Here is an 11,046-nt window from a genome sequence, read left to right as displayed (position 1 = left end):
CTTTCTGGTGGTATTGCGGCTCTTGTTGTGAGGACGCACGGGAAGGACTGAAGAAGTATGCAAGCAATTTGTAGGACAAACGCGATGCGGGTATCGTATGGTTACTTAGAGTGTTCTTGAAGGATTCAGCTGTTGAAGAACCTGGGCCTTTGTTTGCCCCTCTACCGACCCGAACCCGCCGGCTCTCGTATTACCCGTTGGCTGGACCTGTTCGACATTCCAGAATTCCGCATGACGCGGCATGTACGATCCAGGAGAGCGGTCTACGTCGGCTGTCAAATCGAACCGTTGCAATCGGTATGGAGTGTCCAGGGGTAACGGGGAAATGATAAAGACATGAGGCTTTTGGCAGTTTTGTGATAGCCATCCATGGCCAAACAAGGCCATTGCCTGGTGATCCCAAGGGTGCATTCGATCTAGTGTACAACCTGTAATTTCGTTTCGTGCGGATCAAATCTTCTTTATCCTCACGTGGTAATCCAAGAGAGACCCAGAGTACAATCCAAGATTTGGTATTCTCTTCCAAAATGCAGATGCTATGCAGTGTATATCCGAACCCAACAACCTTGTGTGGAGTTGTCGTTGGTTCATTCAACCCAAGCCCCGGTCCATCAGGTTTCAACGGTTCTCAAGGGGACTTCGTTAGACAAGGTTCTGACAGGCAAGCAGCTGCGGGACTCATAGGGATCCACACGCTCGCCGGTCCCATAAATGGGATGAAGAGGGCCATCCCGGCGATACGTCTGCAAGAGGAAAGGTGGTTGCTCCACGACTGCATGATTGAATGCATCCTGCAGGCCAATCAAGCCGTTTGTGGATACAAAACACCCTACTACTATCAGAGTTCCGTCTACACCGTGTCGCTGAACGGCCTACCTACTGGTCCTCCATATTGTCTATCGGTTGTAGATCAGTTGGGGTGAACTGATGCAATTAGTGAGTTGTTCAAGGGGTGATCTAAATACTTGGGTGGAAAAAGATCGGCGAATGCTGCTATAGTACTCTATTAAAATGCACCTATGTACAAGAATGGCAACAGCAAATCCGTAATCATACATTGTTTTCATTCACAGAGGTCACATCAGTAAAGTGCCAAAGCAAATGGTCTATAATATCAACTTTCAATTGACTGGCAGGAATTGTGGCCATCCTCCTTTTTGACGTAATTACAATATTTGCCGGTACCGACCAGGTCGGTCCACACATCGGTTTCATTCATTCATGATATATAGATGGCACGGAACTGGGTGTTGACGTGCCATCCTGTGCTGGCCAATGAAGGATTTCCCTTGTTGTAACAGGTCTTGGTGACGAAATTATACACTATCTTCGTGCATCCTCGCCTCGATTGGCAGAGGGAGATGCAGGCGGCATCGCTAGCTACGCCATACCAGATATCTGTAGCTGGGTTGTTCGTGAAATCGCTGCTTGGGCAGACTTGATAGACAGTGTTGCCGGATATGACTGGATAGGTGGCTGCCAAGCACTTGGTGAGAGAAGTGCCGTCAGGTACCTTCACAAGGGTCTGGAAACCTTTGTTAACAGCCCAATTTGAAGCGGGTACACTAGGGCTGCCTTTCAGATAACAAGTCCGAGTGGACGGTTTGAACACAGCCTTAGTGCAGCCCACGGTGGCCTCGCACTTTGAGACACAGTCCTGGTTAGACTGATAGCCATAATAGATCTGTGGGCTAGGAACTTGAAAGTCGGTGTTTAGACAGACAGCATACAAGCCACCCTGGGAGCCAACGATATAGCTCACTGGGCTTGGGCAGCTTGTCAGAGGCGACCCACTCGGTCCATCTGTATTGCTAGCCGTAGGTTTCACGGAGGACGTAGACGATGTAGTAGGCTTGCCATCCATGGTGGTTGTGGTGCCCGGAAGTGAGGTGGACGTTGTGATCGGTGCTGTAGAAGTGGTTGCGACAGAGGCAGTTGTGGAAGGGTTGGTTATGGAACCACCTTGGGGACAATCGAAATTGCCAATGTCAGAGGAAAAGGTATAGGAGTAGCCATATTGAATGGTGTAGACGTCCAAGCCTGACGAGTATCCTGTATTGGTTGCGCAGCTTTGGTCCCAGGTGCGCGAGTATAGAGCACAAATTTGAGCCTGAACGACACCGTTCTTCACTAGTGAGTAGCTGGTGAAGAAGCGGCATCTAAGGCCGTTGAATGGATTGGTTTCTTGCCTCTGGGCAGCGCAATCATCAGCGCATAGGGCAGGATCGTATGGTTGATTGGTATGGGCCTTGTATGTGATGTAACTATTGCAACTATTGGGGGCGTTGATGGTGGCCGCATTGGTAAAAGTAGAATTATAGCCGGAAATGTTGTAGGTAGGCGCTGAAAGCTGATACCCGTTTGAGCCAGCCATCACAACGTGAAAGCCATTACTATATTGGCCATTGTTCGTAGCAGTGGACGGACCGATTGCGACACCCCAGAAGCTACACTTGATGACAGTTGTGCTTGGCGGGTTGGAGCAGGTCGAGCCGGGACTTAAAGTCGGGTCTCTCTCGAAGAAGATGTTGAAAGACGAGCACCCAGAAATCTGGGCACAATCCGCTGCGCACCGCGCAGGATCGTAGCCTGAATAGGTCTTGTATCCCTGATAAGCTGAAGCTGAAGTGGCAGATTGAAGGTTCTGGAAGGTCTGGTACCATCCGGATGGAGTCTTGGCGTTCAATGCAGCGTCAGACAGGTCAGAGTAGGCCAGAAAAGCTTCGTCTGTGTCGACTGAAGGCACCGGACCACTCCCTAAAGGCAGAGGGTTGCAATCGCGAGCAGCCAGCTTTCTGAGAGCACGCTTCAAATTTGTAGCTGGGACTGTCTGATTACCAACACCGAGTGGAATAGTCTGCAAGTTTGGGGCGGGAACTTGGGCCAGATCAGAAGACGTCATTAATTGAGCTGCGCCGGATACCGCCAAGGCGGCTAGGACGGTAAATATGTGCATCCTCGGAAGCGTTCGAGACAAAGATGACGACGGCAAGAGGAATCAATGTGAGGAGGGAATGTGTGAACGATGCGAATAAAAGAGTTGATTTGGCTGATTATCTGTAAAATTTATAGAACAACAATACCCGGTCAGATGCACTGCAGCAGTCTAGCGAGACTACATACCGGACTACCCAAGCCTACTCTTGAGCCACGACGAGAACTAACATCATCGGCCAAATTATGGAAGTCGGCGAGACAAAACGGATTCTATCGCCGAAGAAAGCGTGTCTCGAAATTGCTTGGAATCAAAGATTCGGCCAGAAAATTTGTGAGATTCGACCATCCGTTGACTACTGAAGCTTCTCATAGCAGAGCAGGACAAAGATGGATGGAGCGTGTCATCATATGGCGTGGTAATAAGATAAAGACAATCTCTTTCTTTGTCTTCACAGAAAGATATGTGCCGAGTAAACAACAAACCGAACAAAGGAGTTTGCTAAAGCAATATCTTCAGCGTTGCTTTCTCGGACATCGTTTGACGTTCAAAGTTCGCAAGCTACTCGTCTTTACTAGGTAGTCCATAGCGCCACAGCTCGTATTGTTGTGCTTATTAGCCTCTACTGCCTCCACCTCCACCAACATCAACAACGATCGTAGTAGGAAATGGAATTTTCGTAGCCCAGACTACTCCATCGTCTTTAATTGCAATCAAAAGTAGTTCCTACTTTCTAATCGTTTGCATATCAGCAAATTCCGATATCAACGCTGTATCCGTATACACAATCCGTGGAGCAATTGTTCCCTGATCCTGGGGGTTGTGGGACCTGCATGTGGAAACTTTTAAAGCGAGTACCTCGTAACACATGCCCAAGCTAATGGTTGAGAGTGGAGTTGCCGTTGGTTCCCTTTGGTCCGGATATCCGTTGACGGCTGGCATGCACGAGTCTCATGTTGACTCGTTCTTCAGCAAAGTGCTGCCGCGGAAAGCGGAAGGATCCGCACAGTCACTGATGTTGCCCAGGGGTCACAGAAGATCATCCCGTCAATGCACTGAAATCGTAGAGATCTCCACAGTCACGTCGGTTGAACGTACTCTTCAGGACTGTCGTGCCATGGATACCAATATGCATCGGGAGCCTGTTCGAGCTCATTCCAATTCGTCGGTTGCGTTTCATTGTCAGTTGACAGTAAATCAGGGGACTGATACATCTGGTCGAATTGTCCAGGGGCCCTTGAAGAAATCAAGAGGCTAAGATCAAATGGAGAGATCCACTTGCGGGCCGCCGGGTTACCTGATTTGATCCCATTTGTGGTACGGACAACGCCTCGCCTTCCTGTTCACCGGAGCTACAGTTTTTTTGGGCTCCATAGATTCACCCCTTCTCGGTGATGATTTGGCCAGTGCTTTATTAACAGGTATTGATGTGAGCTCTCAGTCTGTTTCGTCGATGATTTCCTTTTAGAAGTCAGAGTAAGTATAAGCATCACTTGTGTCTTTCGCATGCCCTCAAGAAAACACCGCCGGTGTTGCTCCGTCTATACCCTCCGAAACCGGTGGTATGCTCTTAAGAGTGTGCGGTTGCTCACTGAAGAAACTTAGTTTACAACAGGATATTGTACACTACTGTGTAACGGTAAAGTCGTGGCAATAGAGGAGCCGCACTCCTTTGCATTGTATTGGCCAGGGGTCTTCTGTAATTATAGTATTCTCCTAACTACGTATGAAAAGATCTTCGGGGCGGCGCAGCAGAACAACCCCCTGCTCCCGAGAACAAAAGGAACTATCCTCGGGTGTTCTCCGCTCATCTCATTTGCAGTCGAACTTTTGCAACAAGCACCCTTGCCGATGGGGTTGAAGAATTCGTCGTCATGTTTTGGAACGGCATGGTGTTGCAATTCTGCGTGCGATTTGGAACGGAGTGCCGATCAAGACTCGATGCTGCTTGGCGTGGATGAACGCAAAGGAGTCGCAAGCGCTTTGATCCATGCTATCGATTCCGCAGCTTGGTCGAGACGCGTGGTTTTATCGGCAATTTTGAGGTTGAAAAGGCAAGTCCATAGAATAGTATTTCTTCAAAGGTCGGTCCTTTCCTTAAGCTTGCCCTAATGTAGCTGGGCTGGCTTTACTTCTGTTTTCTCCATTCCCCCATACCCTCTTTTCCCGCCCGCTCACTGGCAATTGATCGGCTCGCACGGCCCACGACAGCAGTTATGGCAACAGATCCAAACATCGTCGCCATCTTCGGAGAGGCCCCGATAGGAATGAACCTCGACGAACAGCTTGTTGTGTCGTATAATGCTGCCTCTTGTATCTTTCTTGGCCTGGCTGCCGCTTCAGTAGCTCTTCGTTTCTATGTACGCATTACAAAGGGCGCAAAGCTCTGGTACGATGACTACGCTATCCTTCTCAGTGTTGTAAGTTTCTAGTCCACGAGAAAAGAAAGAATATAAGAAGGTCAGGAACACACAGCTATCGAGAATTCTTTGCTTACCATCCAATTCAGTTTTTGACCGGCTCGACTGTATTCATGACGATTTTTGGTAGGTAGACGATACGTTATGCTGCCTTCACAAATTCTTACCCCCTTTCTCCTTCCGGTTTGGCCTTTTTGTGTCTAGATCCTTGTGAAACTCCGCCATCTCTGGCTCCTCTCTAACGGGTTTTCAGCGGGAAGCCACGGTGCTGGTGAACATGTTTGGGCGACCAACATTAATAGATTCGTTACACTTTTGAAGGTATGTACCAATTCCCGAATCCTTTAGCAGGGCTTCCTTCCCTCCTCACACATCATATTGGTACAATTGGTTGATGAATCTCGTTGCTACAGATCGTCTATGCGGAGCCGTTCGTGTACGCTACAGCCGTAACCTCGACCAAAGCCAGCATTCTTCTATTATATCGTCGCCTATTTCACTCCAAAGGTGGCTCCAACCGTTTATATTCGATCATGTTCTGGACAGCTGCCTGCTTGACTAGCGTATACCCTTTTATTCTCTGGATCACTATGGCTTGCGCCTGTCAGCCTGTTTCCTTCTACTGGAACCAGTACCTGGGTGCCAAGGGCAGCTGCATCAATGTCAGCTTGTTCTTCCTGCTTCTCGGTATTGTCAACATGTTCAATGATATTGTCATTCTTTTCGTACCTGTACCCCGTATCTGGGAGTTGCAGATGAACAAGAGAACAAAAACCTCGATTATCGGCATTATGCTGCTTGGTAGCTTGTGGGTTGTTTCCCTTCAGCTCCCTTTTATCTTAACTACATTGGCTGACCTGATCCCTATACCACAGCGTATGCGTTGCAAGTATAGTACGAATCTACTATCTCAACGGCCTCTTCAAGAACGTCGATGTGACGTGGTGGATGGGCCCTTCCTTTGCCTGGTCTAGTCTCGAGCCCTCCGTCGCAATCATCTCCGCTTGTCTGCCTACATTCGCACCGATATTCCGCACATGTATGGGCCGTGTCAAGTCGTCGCGAAACAGCCCTTATCCCTACCCTAGCGAACGAAGTGGTGGCCCATCAGGGACCGGTGGGCTCCGAAGTCAACAGAACAATGGCAAACACGCACGCAATGGCGTAAACGGATTCGCACTTGGTCGCAGCGGTGCAGGACACTCGAAGCTTGAGGACGACGAGGTCGAACTCACCTATAAGACGACATGTGGGGACACGACCTCGAGCCGTGGAGAGGAGAGAAAGGATAGTTTAGATTATGAGCCGGAAATTAACGTCAAGACACAGGTCTCCGTGGTCTCTTACAGTAAAGAAAACAACTCTTAGAGTAGTTACGGATGTAGTGAGAATGCTATCCGTCAAGAGGTTCGCCCATTTATCCTATAGCACGCTCGAATAGAACAGAAATCCCTTGCTATCCAGTCGTGTGATATTCTGACAGACTTCTAACATGCTACCGTAATAGTGGGTTGGTATTTCAATACCGTCCGGATCAATCTCTTCGGATTCTGGTACAGGACACTTCCTGCTGGGCCTTCTAAGGATGGGTCGAGCCGCCACACACCATAAGGCCTTGCCATCATGTAACACGGACAGGCAACTCGCACGCTTGAAAACTTTCCAATAATTACTCTGTAACTTGAATTCCGGCTTTGAATGAACGAAAACATTGTATACTTTGACAGTTCATACTGGCGAAATGAGAGGAGCTTGTCGTAAGTGGGTGATAACAAACAAAGCCAAGAAAAGTAAAAGAAATTAAGCGAGGTAATACAATACCTATTCATAACTGGTATTCGTATCTCGAAAAACATTATAAAGCTCACTCCCATAAAATTTCTCTTATCCCAGCCCGTAGAGCCCGGACCCAGTATGAGACTCACACCTTTGGATGCGATGGCAATGGCGTCATGGGATTCGTAGCGCAGAACATAGTGTTGTAGCTGACCTTTGGGGTCTTCAAGATCGCTAGAGTCAGTATGGTAGGCATCCCTTGGGCTGATCCTAGCGGTATGAACCGCAGTGATGTTGGAAAGTTGGACAAACCCAAGCCACATTTTCAACAAGCTGACGGCTCTATGTTGACCATGGAATCTTCCACCACAGATGCAGGTACGAAGTGATTCCCAACGAATCCTTCTCCTTTCGACTCATAGCTTCAGCAGTCCGCAGGCGGTTAACGTTAATCTCGCTTATATCGCGAGCGACCATACGATGCTCGCCTTTTAAGTCCCTGTTGCGCCACTCGAACCAGCTTCTTTCAGAAGATAGTGGAGAGGTGAATGGCCTGGATAGCGTGTCAGGAGGACCATTATTCCAACCAGTCCTTCAGACTATCGTTATGTTATGTCATAGGTGGTTCCTCCAAATCAATTCGAGTTTAAGGTGAGCCTCCAAGATTTCACTAACGTTGAAACAACATATACGTTTGACGTGTGGTTGCCCTAGGTTTGAAGTGCCCACGTGAGACAGCTTGGTGACCACCTCTAAATATTTACCACCAGTATAGTGTCTTACAAAAACCACCCTCCCAGACTGGGTATTCTCATATTATGTTGTTATATTCGCAACCAGAATGGAGTAAATAACTTGATGTTGTTATGTTTGGCATTCCACATATGCGTTTGATCAAGGAGAAGTATTTGCTGATGAATCCTTAGTTCCACGCAACCGTTGACCAGACTTTAAGAAAATATTGGTCCTAAGTGATCATGATCAGAAAATAGAATATTTCCCTCTGATTTTGGTGGAGTTGCATCCCAACCACACTACTTTTGAACTATCAATATGAACCTTAGGCAATACTGTCAACTCGTTTTGGGAAAGATAAAGTCTGGTGCATTTTTCATTATTGCCTTTGGTGCCTAGCTTCTATCGACGATCCCATGACATAGCCTTACATGATTTCTCCCGCCACTACCTTCACCCACATATTTTCTTCGACGAAGATGTTGTAACTGTAAGAGTCCCACGGTCTGACTGGATCTGCAAGCTCAAAATCGAAGTTGCGCATCAACTGGACTGGCATTAGCATCAAATTCTGTGAGCTGGATGACCTTTCTAGCTCACCTCGAAGAAAGCCTTGTAAAGCTCCATGAACGCCACCGGTTTTCCAGCACACATGTACCGACCGTAACCGAATGCCATTTCTACTTCACGCTCTAGACTGGTTCTGGTTGTGTTGTCCTCCTCCAAGAAACGTTCGGGTCGGAATAGATCCGCATCTGGGCCGAATATAGCCCGCGACTTGAGCATCCCTGGTGCGTTCATGCCAATGGCGGTGCCGCCAGGAATGAACTTACCGTCGATGATGTCCCCTTGCGGGGGAACTGCTTTGGGATATAGTCCTGTTGCAGGCGCACGGATTCGAATTCCTTCGTAAATCAGAGCCTACAGATGTTAGCATTTGCATTACCCTTGGTACTAATCCAGGTCACAAGTGGATACTCACGCGTAGGAATGGGATCTTGCCACCCTGCTCCGCCGTAATGGGTGTCGATACGCCGGACTTGATGGCTTCCCGAATAACATCCTTGAACTTGTGGTACACCCTGGGGTTGCACATGAGGTGTAGCATGGTGATACGAATCACAGAGGCGGTAGTATCCGAGCCAGCGATCAGGGCAAAGAGGCCTTCAGCTTCGCATTCCTCCTTAGTCATGCCGTTCTTGATCCAAGATCCCTATTAAAATACATAAGCAAGTGGTTTAGCGGGAGCATTCGGATATAAGACTAACCAGCATGTCTCTTTTTGGTTCCGAGGTGGACTTGAACCTCTCACCAACTTGTCTCTCGGCAACACTGGGTTTCACAATATTAGGATTCACTCGGACTAGAGCACAACAACTATAAACTCACCCCATCATCTGCCCGATGCCATGCTTGTCAGTGGGCCTCGGGCCCAGCAACCTTAAAAACAACTTCGAGAATCGAACAGCGCGGATCAGCGGGGCATCCAAAGTGAGGGCCACAACTGGCCAGTTGTCCCTCATTTGTGCAATGAAGCCAAAAACATCCGCATCTGCCTCTAGATGCCCAAAAGGCTTACCAAATGCCGCCGTAGTAATGACATCCATGGTCAAGTACGAGGACAGTGACCCCATGTCAACCAGCCGGCCCGGTTCTGCATAGCTGTTCCGCAGGAGTTTGATCATTTTGACAACCTGCTCGTTGACGCTCGGCTCCAGCAAATCGACCTCACGCCCCGCGTACCCGGCCGCCGTTTTGGCCTTCATCTTGTCGTGCAAATTCTTGTCAATTGTCGTGATCATGGTCTCTTGATACGGGTTGAAGCGACTGGACCAGTACCACGGGTCCTTACCGTAGTCGCTGCGCACAGCGTTTATGCGTCGCAACACTTCCGGGTCATCGGTCAGTAGCTCATTCGGCCCGACGCGGACGAGGCGGTTGTTGTAGCGGTCGTTGATGGTTCGGTAGATGTCCTCCTGACGGGCGCTGCCAGCGATGCGCAAGAGCCAGAGGTAGGAGAACGATCCCAGAGTGGGACCGGGAATATGACAAAGGCGATACCATGACAGAATGGCGGTAGTGACGTACCAGATTGCCAGGATGAATGTGCCCATCAAGATCCATTGGAGGGGCGATGTCTCGAAAGATGCGAAAGTGATGTTCATCATGAATAAAGGCTGTCAGGAACACCTGATCATGTGACTATTTTTTCTTGGTTTTCAGCCTTTGATTAATGGAAAAACCTGTACACTTATAGGCACGGAGGGTTCAAACACTATCGACAGTGATCTGCTCTAAGCAGGCTGGAGTTATAAATACCTCTAGAGAGGTCAGCATTGCGTCGTACCGCAGTCTCCTATAGCGGTTATTATGTTGCCGATCGTCAGGTGGGAATTTGTAAATCAGTAGGAGATCGTCGACATCATTCGTTCAGTGCATGAGGTGTCAGCAATAAATGGCACCCGTATGCAGCTTGGCGCTAGTTTTCATGTAGCAGTTTGCTGCAAGCCTTGCATATATTCCTGAGAACTGGAGCATACTATCAATTGAGGGGTTAAGGAACTTATGACTTTTGAATCTCGCATGATGCAATGATGCTCTATAGAAAGGGGGCTGTGGACGACCATCATGTTCAGCTTCTTAAAGGTTTTGGATGAAAACGTTCCCAAGCACAGGTGCTTAAACATCTGAACCCAATCAAGACAGTCCAAAGGAGATATCGTTGCACTTTTATCTGCTCCGCAATGCCAAACCTTGTCAATGATGTAACAAGCGCCGACATGAATTCGTAAGAGTTCTAGACAACTCGTTACCAGAACTCTGTGTAGTCTTAGCCATCAAAGTTCAAGCCTAGCTCTGTTTTTCTTGTACTTAAATGAACCTTGGTATTCTATTTAAATTCAGACTGCCCATAGTAGTATTTTGCGAAGACTTTGGAAGATAGTTGGCGGGGCCCAAAATCTATGTGGTACAACGCAAAATCTTTTCCGGCGGATATTGCTTAAAGTTGGCCGAACTCAGGGTGATAAAGCTACTGACTCTTAATTTGTGTCGTTTTGTATGTCAAGACGAATGCTTACCTTTGCCTTTCGTTCTAGTTTTCCTCGGGTACTACCCTGAATATACAATGTATGGTACTGCAAAGTCGGAGACTAAGCCGCTGTAACATTTTCAACAGCC

The 11,046-nt window shown here is 48.2% G+C and overlaps 2 protein-coding genes across 2 annotated transcripts; one reads left to right on the top strand and one right to left on the bottom strand.

Moving 5' to 3' along the window:
• Positions 1-5,945: 5,945 nt before the first annotated feature.
• ColSpa_00368 (satratoxin biosynthesis SC1 cluster protein 4) lies at positions 5,946-6,723 on the top strand (the record flags this gene model as incomplete). The annotated part of the gene is made up of 2 exons (XM_049266580.1): positions 5,946-6,163; positions 6,231-6,723. The coding sequence occupies 2 exons, from the start codon at positions 5,946-5,948 to the stop codon at positions 6,721-6,723; spliced, it is 711 nt and encodes a 236-aa protein (XP_049122537.1).
• Positions 6,724-8,293: 1,570 nt separating this feature from the next.
• Positions 8,294-10,031, bottom strand: ColSpa_00367 (cytochrome P450 monooxygenase lolP1; the record flags this gene model as incomplete). The annotated part of the gene is made up of 5 exons (XM_049266579.1): positions 8,294-8,413; positions 8,467-8,787; positions 8,849-9,079; positions 9,135-9,198; positions 9,256-10,031. 5 exons carry the CDS (start codon positions 10,029-10,031, stop codon positions 8,294-8,296), a joined length of 1,512 nt encoding a protein of 503 aa, XP_049122536.1.
• Positions 10,032-11,046: the final 1,015 nt, after the last annotated feature.

The sequence above is a fragment of the Colletotrichum spaethianum genome (genome assembly GCF_022836535.1).
Source record: "Colletotrichum spaethianum MAFF 239500 DNA, contig01, whole genome shotgun sequence".
NCBI lineage: Eukaryota > Fungi > Ascomycota > Sordariomycetes > Glomerellales > Glomerellaceae > Colletotrichum > Colletotrichum spaethianum.
The sequence above is the reverse complement of the archived record's forward strand: the minus strand, read 5'-3'. Positions and strand labels throughout refer to the sequence as shown.